Raw genomic sequence first — 17,319 nt, 5'->3', positions numbered from 1 at the left:
GTCTTTACACTAGGAGGAGAAAAATTATCATGAAAATCTATCAAACAAACAGTGTTAGCCAGATCCCCCATAGATTCTGAGTTCATAGCCTTAGAAAAAGCAGCAGAAGAAGCTGAATGGCTTAGAAATTTCTTTGGAAGATATTTCTATGTGGGAGAAACATATGCCAGCTATACGCATACAATGGTAAATCTCATCACATCAAAAGACGACATAAAACTATTAGACAACTTATCTCATCTGGTTTAATCACAATAGACTACATCAAATCGGCTGACAACCTAGTGAATCCTTTTACTAAATTTTTCCCACGAGATGTTGTTGCTAAATCATGAAAAGGAGCGTTGTCGATCGATTTACCTTCCAGCAAGCTTTATCGAGCGGGTTTGAACTATGTTCACTAGGTTTCCTAGATCAAATTCTGTTTGCGCCCGATTATCCAAAATTCAGGGTTCTAGTTAGCTACTCTAGAACACAAGCAATAAGAGCAATTCAACTGATGAATATCACAAACAACTCACCAATTCTATATTTGGGGCTAATCCTTCATAATCCTATTTGAACCTAAACCTAACAAGGAGAACTACTCAGACATAGCAAAACAATTCATAACAGTAATCAATAAAAGATTCATAAATAGATTAAAGTTAGAAATACTGAAGTTGCAATACAAATCTCTAAAGGAGTCTTGGATCTTCTCTCCAAATCTACTAAAAAACTTAGGAATAGTTTGCTGTGTAAAAACTAGAAAGTAAAGAAAGTGTGTATTGCCTAGTACAATGGCAGAACACATAAATATTAGGTTAAAAGTCGCCAGGGCATTTACGTAAATATGTCTTGACTTAGATTTTAAGCCGGCTAAGCTTTGCACGCTTCCCTATCCGAATGTCGACCTCGAACGGGTTTGATGGTCAGCTTCGAGCTTTTTCTCATTTTATCTCCAAAATACACCGAAATCATCATTTTCTCCAAATCACCCATGAACTTGTAAAAGTGCTAAAAATCCTTGAAAACAACATAGATAGTTCCTAAAACACTTATATATCATGGCTAAAAATGGGTAAAATCCATAGTATATCACCCGTCGTAAAACATATATCCATAAGGTTCTTGTTGTCAATTTCAGTGTATCTGGATTTGGAGCTTAAGCAACTTGATGTAAAGACTATGTTTCTTCATGGTACACTTGAAGAAGAGATTTACATGGAGCAACCAGAACGGTTTCAGGTTAAAGGAGAAGATATTGTGGACAAGAAGAGATTTACATGGACGAAAGTAGGCACCAAGACAATGGAACAAGTGTTTTGGTTAGTTTGTGGTTAGTCATGGATTTGTGAAGAGTGAATATGATCACTGTGTTTATATCAATAAGGTAACCAAGGGTACATACATCTATCTATTGTTATATGTGGATGATAAGTTGGTTGCGTCAAGGGATGCAGTAGAAATCATGAAGGTAAAGCAGGTACTTAGCGGCAGATTTGAGATGAATGACTTAGATCCCGCAAGGCGAATTTCGGGAACGAATATTGAGAGAGATCATGGAAAGAAGATTCTGACACTATCTCAATCTGGTTATATCAAGAATATTCTCAGGGTATTCGACATGGATGAGTCAGTGTGTGTCAACGCAAATTGTCTGCCGTAGATGATGATGAAGTAGAGACATGTATGGATGATATTACATACGCTAATGCTATCGGAAGCACAATGTATGCTATGATAGGTACGTGGGGTGATCTGTCATATGCATTTGGGTTGGTTAGCTGGTATATGAGCAAGCATGGGATGGTTCACTGGACTGCGGTTAAGTGGGTATTGAGATACCTGAAGGGAACACAAAATCTGAAACTGTACTTCAGGAAAAATGAGGTGTTTATGGTTGAAAGTTTCTGTGATTCTGATTTAGCTTCAGATCTGGACAAGAGAAGGTCTATCTCAGGTTATGTTTTCATGACTGGTGGGAATACAATCAGCCGAACATCAAGTTTACAAAGTGTAGTGGCTCTGTCAATGACCGAAGGGAAGTATATAATGCTGGATGAAGCAGTCAAAGAAGAAATGTGGTTAAGGGGATTAGCAGAAGAGCTTGGATTCAAGCAAGACACGGTGGAGATATCGTGTGAGTAATACTCCATCTTAAAAAAAAAAACCCTAATTTCGGTTTTATCGAATTTCTCGGGGAAGCCGAAGGCTTGGTAAATTTGTATCCTCAAGGTTAAGGTTAGTCTGGAGTCTATAAAAAATATTCAGCTCATCAGAATGGTAGCGGAAAAATATCCGAGATTGAACGCGGGACGCAAATTCACCAGAAGGACCGAAATCGCGTAAATCGACCGAAAAGCTCTAGGTGGCTTGATCTAAGGGATCAGGACGTGGTGTCAACCATTTTACCTGCTGAGTGTCAACACAAGAAGGAGGTGTAGACGTGCATGAAGCAGTTCCATGCAGCTCGACACACAGAAGCATGAGGTGTCGCAGTACCTGTGATCTTTGCATGCGAACCGACATGCAGAGGCCCGTGTGTCGCGACGCATGAACCCCAGACATGCTGAGAGATATGTGGACGTGGTGGTGTCCCCTGGCATGTAAAGGAGAAATGCAACAGGGCATGTGGACGCCCATGTGTCGCCACACATGCGACCAGAAGCATGCAGGACAACACACAGGCGATCGGGTGGCTCATTCTTATTAGCTGGCAATTTCTATATATACCCAGCCACCCTTCACCATTTTTACTGATCTCATTCCATATAAACCAAAGAAAAACGTGGCTATAGGGAGAAAGAAAAAGAAGTGAGGTGCTTTAGAAGTATAGACATTTTTGAAGACTGATAAACTGTTGGGAAGTTTCGAAACACTGTCCAGAAGTGAAGGAATGTTCTTTCCGAGTTCTGATCAGCCAAGACCAGTCCATTCAAGACATTGACGTTGGGTTTTGGGATTTAACATCACAGTACCAAGACGAAGATTTGGAGGGGAGAAAAAGGGTTTGGTCAACATCCGGAATCAAAGAGTTGAGCCACATCGCTTAATCACTGTGAGTCACGGTTAATTAATGAATTTTTAATGAAGGTTCCTGACATCAGAGACGTCTTCCGAGCTAGGATAGCCGGACCGGTCTAGGTGTCAGTTTGTGGATCCGTGGCTTGAGACGATGTCTGGCAAAGTGGATAGCAAGACTAGTCTAAGCACTCGAATTATTGTGAATGTGTGATTATTATATGTTGTTATAGTGTGTACCTCGTGTTGGTACTGTTATGTGAGAACCTCGTGGTGGTTCTAGTAGTAGTTTGCAGGTCATTGCTTCCTCAAATGGTACCACTAAGCCGGTCGTGGTCCGAAAAGTGGTGGGCTCGGTTGAACTTGGCTTGATCACCAAGGCCGAGTGTCACACGTGAATGTGACAGCCCCCGGCGAGTCCGATAGAGGACCGGGGCACGGCGATTCCGATTAAGGACCGTGACCGGGCGACTCCCAAGCGTCTACGCCTGTGTGGTGTAATAGTGAAGGGATAGCCGGTGTCCCTTATGTGGAGGAAGAATGATTCTGTTGGACTCTAGGAGTATATATATATATATTTATATATATATATATATATATATATATATATATATATATATATATGGTTGATTGATGTGACACTCCTAAAGAGTGTTTTGATTTATTATGGTTTAATGATTTATTGCTTAAATCGGTCATGCTTTATTGATTGTTGAACAATCCGTCTTACTTGTGTTTTGGGTTGGGTTAAGAATGACGGGTAGTTGTATATGCTAGATAGGGAACCCTGTCTCACTGAGTAAAACTAGTTCACTCACTCTTCGCATCCTTTTGCAGGTGACCAGTAGAAAAGACCGTAGCACTCGCGGAACTGTAGGAGCTGGTGTAGATTGGACATCTTTTGCTAAAGACTCATTTTCAAGATATATAAATGTATGTTTTACTTTCGACTGCGTCCATGGACCATATGTATAATATTTTTGGCTTGTGAACTTCATGTTTTATATATATGGAATAAAGTATGTTTTATATTAGTGACGTGTTGAATCTGATATTAGGTTAGTCCAACCTAACACAACTCTATGATTTGGTATGGGTTGCAAAGCCTTAGGCCGAAGATTAGAGGAAACGAGTTTTGAATGGATATTCTGGGTTACAGAATTATGTTTGTGACTTGGAAAGTCTATTCTCAACCCGCCGTAACACTTTCGGACTTGGTAGAGGAAGGTCGTTCGGGCATGTTCTTGTTTGATTGTTGCCTGGCTGACTGACCGATATCTAAAACGGTTCGGGGGTGTTACAGTGTGACCCTCAAAGTGCATTGTGTCTAGCAAATAACAATGTGTATCATGAGAGGATTAAACACATCAGCAAAAAGATGCACTTCATCAGGGATATTATTTTTCGAGGTGATGTAAGTGTGAAGAAGATATGTACTTCTAAGAATCCTGCTGATATATTAACCAAGGTTGTTCTGGTTAAGAAGTTTGAGAAGCGGTGAACTTCCTTGGGATGTCCTAACATTGAGGAGCATTCGACATCCCCTAACAAAGCACGAGTTTGCTTAACCTAAGTAGTGAATCATGTTTGATGTTATCAAGGTAGAGTTTGTTGGAATTCATCAGGGAATATACGTCGAGGAATCCGTCAGGGACTTCGTCAGGATTTGGTTATGAAAATCAAACAATATCGCATAACTTAAATCAAGACAAAGTCGTCATATTTGGAAAGAAAAATATCACTTTTATGAAGTTATGGAAGTTGATAGGATCCTGGAAATATTACTTTCATGGTTTATGGAAGTTGGAAGTATTTTGGAAAGTTTCCTAATAGATTTATTGAAACGGGCCAATGCGTTAATCCCACTAGGTTAAATGTAATAAACTCCTCATATATAAGGGGAGCTCGTGTGCTCTCTTTCTCCCTTGTCCAAGAAAAGTTCCAGTTTGGTTCGGTTTGTAAGTTTCGTTGTGAGAGAGAGGTTCTATATCTTTGTTCTTAAGATTATAGTGGATTGCCTCTTTGCTAGGCCCAAGAGATGTAGCAGTATCTAGATGAACTCTAGGTAAACAATTTCTTGTGTCCATCTTCTATATTTTCCGCGTTCTTCTTCTATTCTCTATTATTCTACAAACTTATACTTTCTAACTTACGTCAACGAATGTGTCATCAACGAATGTGTCAGAGAATGTGTCGGAGTTTGTGTGTTTGATTATGGTTTAAAGTCAAACAGTTTGCCATTGTGGTCTCAACAACTCTAAACCTGATGGAGATTGTCCAAGATGTTTTTATTTGAGTGTGAAGTCTTCATAACAAAATACATTTGCCTTATAAAACATAAATTCACTAAAACATTGTATTCGAAACCCAAAGAAGGTTATGCTTTGACTTCCACAGTCTAAACTCTAAAGATGTATTGGATCAACGAGCAAAGTGGTGATATACTCCTTGAGCATGCCTTCACGGTGGTTGAAGACATCGTCAGATGTATATAGAACGTCTAATGAACGTCCGTAATTGATGATTTGGTTAAGAACCCGACGAGAGATGTGGGTTGTCTTCAAGCACTCCTCGTTAACGATTTTGTTGATATATTTAATCATTTTATCAAACACTTTTATAGCTTCTTCTTTGGTAACTCCATGTTGTTTTATGTAATAGTTGAGTGCGTTTGCAGTGTAACCTTTACCAATATCCTCCTGATCATATAAACCACAATCTAATCCATGAAATATGAGCTGGATATATTAGCAAAACTTAATTAAATCCAAGGAAGCTTTCAAAAGGGAATTAAATGTTTTGTATGTTCAAGTAGATTTTTTTTTCACACACAATTCAGTAAACCGTGAATTTAAACCAAATCAATTCTTAATTTGTCAAGCTGAACCATATTTTTCCAAATCACCCTAAAAACATATTTGCGAGTTAATAGTTTTGAAATTATTTCAGTAACTGACAAACTAAAATGATATATATATATATATATATATATATATATATAATGTGGGTCTTGATAATTAATACCTCATAGTCGGTTATGTCATCCATGAGACGGGTCTTTGCGGCTAGAACTTGGACGACCTTTGGTCTAGATCTTAGCCACTCAAAATCTATCTTCTTACTAATCTCTCCAAGTCCCATAATAGAGCAAGCTATGGTCGCATACGAACCAATCTCAGCTCCACCAGCTTCTATATACTCATCAAAGCTAGGCATGCAATCTTCTCGTGCCCATTTGACAAGTTGGAGGTTTGTCCTCACAAGTATCTTGAACTAATATCAACAATACATAATGTTACCAGCCAGCAGTTTATGTGAACATATTAATTATTTAAGCTTTTGAAAGCACAAACCTCTTCTATCATTTCCTCCAAGACAAATAATCTTCCTTGTGACCTCAATATATCTTCATACTCTTTATAAACACACATCACAAATTTGAAGGCCGTCTTCATGTGACCTTGAAGTTCTCCCATGTAATCAGGGTCCCATCTATTGATAGAAGAATGCAACAGTTAACTCATTACTAGCTATCTGCCTAGCTTGTTGATTAATATAATGCAACATTATAAATTTTCAGGATATATAAAATTAATGTACCTTTCTATACAATCAACCAGATTCCTAACTTCGTCAATAGAAGCATATGTATCGCAAGCATCATCTAGAAATGTGATTGCTAAGTAAAACTTAGCCGACATAATTCTCCCAAGTGAAAACTGCGGCTCAAAGTACATCATCAATGCCGCTAACCAAGTCTCAACGGTTCTTTCTCTGAAATTAGGTGGTAATTTTGATGTATGATCTAGTCCCCTCCACCACCTGAAAAATGTGTACAACATGTTAAAATATGAAATCACAAAGAAAGCTTGCTAAAAATAGTTGAATATTCACATACATGGTGATTGTTTTTAGTTCTTGGAAGTAATGAAGCTGTAAGAACTTGAAATTGAGCTTTGCTAACTTGAGCAACGTTTCATCGTGGTTCTCTTCTTGTTCATAAAATGAAATATACTCCCTTGCAACTAGTGCTTCAATGTTCATGTGTTGAGGTATGTGAAGTGATTTTTGTATAAGCCTTGAAATGTGTCCTGGACTTGCTAAATGACCTGTAGCTATTGTCTCCAAGTGGCTCAGTGTAAAGCTCAATGCTTCATCCAAGATATAATCCGTTGTTGTTCCGAGGTGTAGTGCTTCATAAAAGCTTAGCATCCCTTTGAAATCATTTATTAGATATCTCTTGAACTTCTCATCATCTTCTTTGAATCTTTTGAACACATCTACTTGAAAACAACCGTGTTGTTACACTTATGGATTGTATTTTTTTTTACAACGAACGGTTATTAAACTTTAAATCTATCAGACCAGACATATTTCAAACCCTGGTTTTTAAATTTATTGATTTTACCAATACTATATTTGTAAATCACAAAATTTATAATTATATAATATTTATAACAAAAATATCTTCAAATTTCTAAGAATATTCTAATTTTTAAAAAATTAAACTAACAACAAAATTACTAAATCTTAAAATTCTTTATCTCATTTTATTATAGTTTGCAAAAACTATATATACTTGCAAAGAAATATTAAAAATGATATTAAAATTATATGAAAATATATTTTATTAAATATTTTGATGATTAGAAAAAAAGTAATGAATACCATGTCTTTCTAATCTAAATTATTGTTAAAACTAACCAATTATCAGCACAAATAATATCTAGAGTGTACACACATATGCTAAAACCTCGTCAAGCTCTCTCTGGAGCAATGTTCAAACGTTAAATCTAAGTTGAAAAAAATAATTTGACAGATAAAATAAATTGTAATCTATATAAAAGAGAAAAATTGTAGTCTGTGACACAAATGTATTTACAAATATAGATGTACTAATATATATTATCACCTAAATGACACTATTTCCATTTTTTCTTACTATGACATTTAGATTTGTTTACACAAATTAAGGAAAAAAATTAATTTTGTATTTTTTCTAACCAAAAACATCATAAACTATCCACCTAATCATAATTCAACCAATAGAAAAGTTAACCAAAGAATATAAAATTTTATATAGCATAAAAATTAATAAATTTGCATTGAAAATTTTATCTAATTTACAGTGAAAAAAATTCTTTAAAACGTCATATAATAAAAAAAAGCGATTATGTTCTACAAACAAAAACATTAGAAACTTTTCCGCTTTTTATAGAATTATCAAACTACAAGTTGCTTATCGAACATATCAATTTGATTGTTTCACCGTCCAAAACAAAAATAGGCAACCAACATAACTTACAGTGCAAGGTAATGAATACCATCTCTTTATACTTCTGGATTTAAGCAAGATAGTTTGATATTTCAGTTGGTGTTTTTAACCTTTTGAAAATTGTAGGTAAAGATAAAATTATTAAAATAATTATTTCTAGTTAAGTTTCCTATGAAAATAAAACATGCATACTTCTTGATAGATATATGTATATTTTCATTAACGCTGCTAATATCAAATGATAAACATTCAACACAAAACATTCAATTATATGACATGTTCAAGTTTCTTACCCGATGACATGTTGTGACCATATGTTCTGAAAACGCGAAACATGATAGAAATCGTGTACAAGTCATTCTCATCAGCGATCAAATCCGCTATCTTCTCGAAAGCAATTTTCACTATGTGTTCAATCTCATTCTCGAAATGATATGCCAGACCAAGACTGACTAGAAAATGGATTATAAGAATTTTTCTCTTGGTCGCCTCGCCATCATCTCCCGAATACCAAATTAGCATGTCCCTCACTTTAAGCTTTAGTACCTCAATTTCATTTGCAAGAGCATCAATATCCTAATAGTTAATACAACTCAAAGATCGTTAGACTAGCATGTAACGTACAACGAATTAATTATGCCCAGATGCATGATCTATATTAGTTTATATTATACTAATATTTGGACGCACCGAGTCAGTGACGGTCACAGTGAGGAAGTGATCACCCCATTTAGATGGTGGCAATTTTGTGAAATCAAAACCAATTTCATGATCAACTTTTCTTTTTGCTTCCATGTAATTCAAAAATGAGAGAAAAAAGGCAGTGGTGGGAAGAACAAGAAAGAGCACTAAAATACAGAGATGTAACGAATGATCAATTGATTTTTAGGAAGCAAATATATAGACCAGAGAAAACAGTAAATACATTACCCAAAAATTAAAATGACTAAGAAAACACGAGATACTTGTTTAAATTGCCTAGTATATCTTCTATTTTCTTGAGAGAATAGCTGCCGACGGTTTATATATTCGCGGTCCACTATATTAGTATATACTTGAGAAAACATAATTTAAATTTTATTATTGCAGGGTTGCTTCTAAACAGTGCCGTGCCAGCCCGTTAGAGGCCTCATGCAAGTTTTAATTTAGTTACTAGATATTTACCCGCCCTTTTCAAGGGCGAAATTATTTTGTAAATATATTTTTAGTAAAAATATTATTTGTCTTTAAGTTTTATTATAGTAATGGTTTATTTTTTTTACCTTCTTTATGATAAACATGATACATGATAATTGTTTTAAATCATAACACGTTTAGTTTCTTAGAATCATAAAAATTTGAAAATTCTATTGATACTATCTTATTTTATACTATTCATTTGTATTTGTTTTTATTTGTAGTAAATATATATCTAATACATAACTTTACCAAATTTCCAACCCGTTTTGTAAATTTTACCTTTTTATTTGATGTATTTTTTATAATTAAATATATATTTGTAAGATTTAAGATTTTTTTGAAATTTGTGTGTCTGGTATAGATGATAATATTTTCTATTTTAGATCACTATTTATAATAACTATGATATATATATATATATATGATATTAAATAATTTTAATTTCAAATTTACAACCTTTTAGCAAGGGTGATATGTTTTAAAGGAGCCATTGAAAAATGATTCATTTTTTACGTTTTCGTTTGTGCTTTACACCTTTTAGCAAGGTGATAAGTTTAAAAGGAGCCAATTGAAAAAAAGATTCATTTTTACGTTGTTTATGGTTCGTTTGTGCTAATGAAAAGTTTCATCAAAAGTATTTTTAATAGTGTAATTTATTTTACTACGTAATCTAGGTAAAATCTAAGATATTTTGTCAATATATTAATGATATTAATGATTGTTCAGAAAATATTGAGTTTAAATTAATTGTTAAGATATCTAGAATCGTACCAGAAATTTAGGGAGGTTTTTGTAGCAACCATTTAACAGATAAGAAAGTGTCAATTGTTCTGTATCTTCTTTCCATCAATGTAGTAAGTTTATACAATATGCATAGATACTAAAACGTTTTCACATATTTTATGTATTTTTAAAATGTTGTTAGACTAACTCATTAATATAAAATGATGGTTACTGTATGAAACATATAATTTTCCACTATTATGATGCAACATAAAATCTTTTAATTGTATACATAAATATACAAATTAATTGTCGATGTAAAACATTTTTAAAATGATATTTGAGAATATTGTTTTCATCTTCGTCTTGTTCATTCATATGCAGGTTTTCTTGACAAAGCATTATTAGAACAGAGGATTAAACAACCCTGAATTTGTGAGACCTTGAAGAGATCTTTGTTATTGACTCAAAGACAAAAGTTATTCATCTTGGTCATTCATATGCAAATTTTCTTGATAAAGCAGGATCAGAATTCAGGATTAAATGACTCTGAATTTTTGTTAAACCTTGAAGAGATATATGTTATCGACTCCAAGACAATTGTTATTGCCAGAGTTCTAGTTGAACGAATTGCCTTTTTGTTTATCTAGATTTAATAAACATTGTGGTGTTGATGATGTAATACGTAGCTTTGGAAGTTTTGGTAAATTTTGGGAACGATTATGATTGTTCATATAACTAAATATTGACTAACCAAATTAATAGAGTATATTTTATATTAATGAAACACAATTTGAACAGTTCCAAAACTTAAACCGAATTTTTAAATGGTGGTTTACATGAAGATTGGTTTAGTTTAAGTATGTTGGTTACCATATAAATTTGTATATGAAACATATTTTAATATTAAGTCACAACATTGTTTAATAAGCCCAAATTAAAAATATGCCATGGTAATTTCAAATAGGACTCTATTTTAATAGAGTAGATATATATATGTGTGTATGTTTATAATAGTAGAGATTTTTAGATGATAAAATAATGACATGTCTAAAATAAAAATGATAGTGTTTAATAATTTTAATTTGTGAGTTTTTGACAAATATATGGGGAAAAGAATCATATTTGTATCTTTTTATGGAATTATTTTATAACTTTTTTTAACAAATTCAGAAGAACTAATACTCTTATAATTCAAATACCAAACAAACATCTACTTTCATATATCTTTTTTTTTGTTCACTATACTTTCATATATCTAATAAAAATGAAAAATATATCAGTTTTCATTAATATTTACACCAATGAAAAAATATAATTATAAAAAGTGAGTTTAAAAAGGTTGTGTTTAAACAAATTTGATAAAACAAAGATAATTATGAAAATAAAAATACTGTATAATATTATTTTTGGTGAAATTTAGTTTTGTGATTAGAAATGAAACAAATTAATTAAATATTAAAATACCAAATTTGGTTTTTTTACAAGACTAAATTTGGTGTTATAGTTGGAGTTGCTTAAGTGGATTCGATAAAATAGAATTAACTGATTAAATAAATTTCATTTTATTATTATTTTTATAGTATAACAACATGCTATATATTTATAAACTAAAATAGTTATATAATTTACCTAAGACAAAAAATTATATTCTATTTTATTGAAAAAAACTTGAATTTGAGACACTAATAAATTTATGGATTGAATAAAATTATTGGAGTTTTTATATTTTGTGCTCAAAATTAGAAAAATATAATATTGATTCTACAGTCACATCACAACACACAAAATGTAAATAAAATACTCTAACATAATTAATCAGAAAAATAAAATAGTATAATATTCATGATATAATTTTTTAGATGTCAAAACTATACTATATGGAATATATGGAACATGCACAGTAGTTTAAATGGAAAAATCAAAGGTAACTGAGAAATTATCCATGTTACGAAATTTAAACTTTAGAATATACAATTTTTTATTTTTTATATATTTTTTAAGTTTTGATATCTTTTGTTTCTAGAAAATCCAATAAAAATAAAGGAAAAAAACAAATAAACAGATGAAAGGGAAAACAAATGTCTGTAAGTAAACCAATAAAAAAGAAAAGAAAGACAAGAGGAAGAAGTCGTTCAAGCAGACTGAGGCGGACCATCTTCATATGACACCATACATTTTGGGATTTTTGGGACCTCCTTGAGATGAAGGTGGTTCAAATGACACAATACATTTTGATTTTCTCTCTATAGTTTATGGGATTTTTTGCTTTTCAACTAGCCCATCTTCATATTTGACACATGTTTTTTATGTTTGATCCGTCTTCACACTTTCGTCATTTTTCCAACATAATATCTAATATACGTAACACTTAGAATATTGAGTATTGGATGAATTATATTTCAGGATATGTGCTCAGATTTTCCAGAATTAACTATAAATTTTAATGTAATTGGTTTTTTTTGACCAAAATGTAATTGGCTAAATTTTATGGGTTTATAGTAAAATATTTGAAATAGTTTCGTAGATATAGAAAAGTTGGCTGAACTCTGTTAATAATAAGTACGTTTTTATCATTTACACAAATCTGGTTTTTCTGTAAATTTGATTATATCCCCTTTATTTTAATCTTGAAGCATTACAACATGTTTTCGTAGCGATATATCATTACTAGGTTGATTGTATGAATGTGTTCACACTATGTACTTTACGTTTTGTTTTTAAATATAAAACTCAAATGTAAGGTTCCAATAAAACTCACATTATCCAGATTTCCGATCCAAATCAAAACGGATAATGAATCGAAAGTCCAGTTATACATATATTATTTTTATTATTTACTGATAGACTGGGCACAATATTAGTAAATTTTTGATTCGATTCGTTATCCGTTTTGATTCGAACTGAAAAATTCAAATATCGTACTATGAAGCAAATCAAATATCAAAATGTAATATCTGTAAGAAACAAAGCAAATAAAAAATATTAATATTTTTAAGAACGTATATCTAATTTGATCCATTAGATACATATATATACATATATTTAAAGAATTATATATAAATTATATATATTATAGTTTATATAATTTTATAATATTTTTATGTGTTAAATTTATTATATTAGGTATTAGAATTTCAAATTCTAAATAATAAATTATTTTTGTAATGAAATATTACTATTTTATATGATTTTTACAATTTCATTTATTTTTAAAATTTTTACTAACCACTTTTATATACTTTATATATACATATATGTGGACATTGACGTGAACACTTTTTTTAACTAAATATTCACTACAACTAAAATATCTAATTCTCTTCACCATTAACAACTGTCCTACACTTTCGCTTTTCTTTTTGCTACTTGTATTAGCTTGATTGTGGTTCCTAGCCTTTGAATGTGAGGCGTAACCATTTTAAATTAATTCTTTCAAGGAGAAAAGATTTACTTCAACTAATTCATGGCCTCTTAAATTTCTATTAGGTAATTCAAGCATTTTATCCACTAGACCAACTCCTGGTTGGTGTCATAGTATAAAAATTGTAACTTTTCTCTAGGCTACGCAAAAACTGAAATAGTTTCTGGTGGCCGGTGAGCAATTCGCCACCGGTAACCATCCATTTTTCTTTTGTTTTAGCATCTTCTATTATATTAAATCTACCTTTCTTCGATCTATAGATCGATAATATCTTCGCTAGGCGACTTTATTTTTTTTCCGATTAGCGGATTAATTGTTCGCGCTGGCGACTTTTGTTTTCTCTTTTGCTAGGCTAAAATATATCCCGTCAATGCTTGGGCTTGAACCTCATATTCTCTGTTGGTTGTGCACAGATCCCTTTTCTATGAGGTTCTTTATCTCTTAATTATTAAGAGTACTTTACAAGTCAACAATAGTGGAGCATCTCAGATGGAAAGGACGATGGTGATGTTGGAAACGTTCGATCGAGTGAAAAGAGATTTAGAAGAATTGACATCTTCTATGAAATTGGTCCAATAAAGGGTCTCCTTGATTCAATTAGAGTTTCCCTGCTTTTAAATCACTGGCAATTGTGTGGGTTTCAGGCTTGTAGAGACGGGGTTTTTTTTTTCTAGAAACGGTTTTATGCGAAAGTTTAAATATAAGGAGTACAATATCAAGGTGAATCGAAAACTGAAGATGGTAACATGAAACTATATCATCGGAAGTGATCGGCATCTTTCCCGACAGCAAACCGAAAGATCTAGATCTGCTTATCCCATTTATGCCACGTGGATGATACATAGCTCACCGACCTACACATGTATCATATTTGTAATCGTATAGAGTTATAAAAATTATACTCTTTAGATTTAATGAAATATGAAGTTGACAAAAAAAATTAAAATTGTAATTATAATGTTTTAGTGGGATTTAAATGTTTTTTTAGATATATATGTTTGGTTTTGTTGTCACTTGTCACGTTTAAAATATTATTAATTATAATGCTTTAGTTAGTTAGGAGAAGACAACTTGTTCACTTCACTTCATTTGCAAAGATAGGACATATCTTAAACGTGAAACACGTCGAGTTGTTTGCAACATTCTTACCCAATCGGTATGGAGATTGTTGTGAATTTCGTGAACTTATGAAATATCATATAGCACTATAGTCATAGGGGCGGACCCAAAGCAAGAGGAGGTGTGGCCTGTGCCCCACCCTAATTTATCAATCTTATATATTAAAAGAGAAGTCATGACTTCTTTCATGTGTGATTTTTTTTTTAATTTGGACCATCACTTAAAAATTTTATTAAATGCATTTTATTAAGACTAATAATACATAGAATCTTTAAAATACTTTAATCATAATATCTTTTGATATCTTTTTATTTTGAATATAAAATTATTTATTTTAAAAATCTAACAACTCTGTTTTAAAAGATTTTTACAAGATCTTCATTTTCGAAATTATATTTAAATATTTTTCATTAATTTCGAAATTAGTTTGAAATATTATTATATATTAATAAATCCAGTAATCGTTTATAAAATAAAAAATAAAAATTCTGTAATATTTTATATATTATATAATCATAATCAATCATATTAAAAAAAAATTATTATATTGAGCTAAGTACAATAAAATTGTATTAAATTTATAAATTTTATTTTCATAAGTATAAAATATTTATGTTCAAAAATAAAATCTAATACGTTGGTAAGATGGGTTAAGCAAAATATATAATACATGTATAAAAATTAACATGTATTTCTTTAAAGCTTATAATATAAAATCGCTGTAACTACTTTAATCATAATATATTTTCATTTTAAATATAATATATATTTATATATTATATTTAAAAATTCTAATAAATCTGTGTAAAAGTATTTTAACAATAATTTAATGTATTTTAAGTTATCGTTTATAAAATGAAAAATAAATAAATTATATCCTATTTACCCACTTTATAGTCTCATGTTAAAAGTATATTCAATTGATAAATTTATAAATTTTATTTTCATAAATATAAATTATTTATTTTAAAAATATAATATGATGATAGAACGGCTTAAAATTAACAAATTTTATAATACATGTCTAAAAATTAACATATCTTAGACTTATGTATATACAATAATATATTATCTAAAATGAATAAGCATAAAAAATATTAGTAAAAATAAATACAGTTTTGAAACACGGATCAGAATTTAGCATAAATTAAATACAAAATACTTTTCAAATATGTTTTCTCATGAATATATTAATTTGCTTAATAACTAAATGCAAATACAATAAGATAAATATATAATAAGAATTGAAAATACATACGGTTTTAACCAAATGATTAATTATAACATGTAAATTATAAAATTATTATATTTGAAATAGTTATATAAACATTTAAGTATATGATTAATGTTTAAAAAATATACCACTAATGTTTAAAAATAATAATTTATGTATAAAAAAAGTAAAAACAAACACCCGCGCGGTTGCGCGGGTCAAAATCTAGTTTTCATTAATAGTTAACTAGATCTTGATCCGCACAACCGTGCGGGTGATTATTTTCATTTTTATACATATAAATATTTGATTTACGTGATTAGTGGCATATAATTTTAACATTTATCATATTACCAATAGTTTAATATAATATTTTCAAACACAACAATTTTAAAGTTTACATGCAGTAATTTAATTTATTATTTCAAGTTATATCTTTTTCTTTAAAACATGAACATTAGTTAAAATCTTACATGATGTGATATTTACAACAAATTCCGTTCAATTAAATATTAAATTAGATATTAATTTCCTTACAATTATACTTGTATTTTAAGTTTAGGTGATACCTATTTGTTAATCGAATTATTTGTATGAATTAAATCTTTGACTGCATAACCTATATTAAGTGTAATTTATAAAAAAAAAAATCCACTTCATTTAAATTATTAAACCGGAAATTATAATGCAAGTGTATTTTTTGTCTTTTTCAACCTGAATTTTCTCTTTATTATCTATGTTTTTCGGTTTCTTATGATGTGTATCGGTGATTTAGACTTTTCTACCCCAAAAGTCTTGGATTATTTACAATGAATCTCTCAATGTTAAACTTTTATTTGCAGTTTTTCATCTATCATACATCATGTTATATAATTAACATTTAAGCCTACAACTACATTTGATAATAACCACACTGAAAAGAAAAATATTTACATGTAATATATTTTTCAATCGTTCCTCTGTTATTTATGTTAATGACATAAATTGTTACAATACCCATTGCACAAGATAAAAGAAACAAAAACAATTACATTATTGAATAATATATGAATATGATCTATAAAAAAATAAGCTTGGTTATCTTTTTTTAAACAAAGCAACCATATACTTTTATTATTAATAAAAAAAATCTAAACCGGCCACTATATTTTATAATAAAAACTGAATCCACTTTCAAAACAGCATTTGTAGACCGATCATTCATATTGATAGGATATTTTTAACATTGTGGTACCAAATTCTAAATTAACAAATCATAACTGTTAGAGATGAAAGATTTAGTTGAAATATATTATTTTAAATTAATATCACAAATTTAATACAAAATTGTACTTGAGTTTAATATAATTAAAAAATTAATTAGATACTTAAATGTTTATTTTA

General features: G+C 30.6%; 1 protein-coding gene and 1 long non-coding RNA gene across 2 annotated transcripts; one reads left to right on the top strand and one right to left on the bottom strand.

Moving 5' to 3' along the window:
• Positions 1-5,272: 5,272 nt before the first annotated feature.
• On the bottom strand, positions 5,273-9,354 carry LOC106449519 (alpha-barbatene synthase-like). The gene is made up of 7 exons (XM_013891266.3): positions 8,969-9,354; positions 8,572-8,854; positions 6,902-7,283; positions 6,604-6,825; positions 6,357-6,495; positions 6,028-6,276; positions 5,273-5,702 (listed from the first exon to the last, which is right to left on the bottom strand). The coding sequence occupies exons 1-7, from the start codon at positions 9,071-9,073 to the stop codon at positions 5,409-5,411; spliced, it is 1,674 nt and encodes a 557-aa protein (XP_013746720.1). The 5' UTR covers positions 9,074-9,354; the 3' UTR covers positions 5,273-5,408.
• A 4,011-nt stretch (positions 9,355-13,365) lies between these two features.
• Positions 13,366-14,677, top strand: LOC111215348. Its single transcript, XR_002664335.2, has 2 exons — positions 13,366-13,669; positions 14,018-14,677. It is a non-coding gene; the product is annotated as an uncharacterized LOC111215348 (long non-coding RNA).
• Positions 14,678-17,319: the final 2,642 nt, after the last annotated feature.

Source organism: Brassica napus, chromosome A4 (genome assembly GCF_020379485.1).
Source record: "Brassica napus cultivar Da-Ae chromosome A4, Da-Ae, whole genome shotgun sequence".
NCBI classification, from domain to species: domain Eukaryota; kingdom Viridiplantae; phylum Streptophyta; class Magnoliopsida; order Brassicales; family Brassicaceae; genus Brassica; species Brassica napus.
Note: the sequence above shows the minus strand (reverse complement) of the source record. Positions and strands in the feature narration are given on the sequence as shown.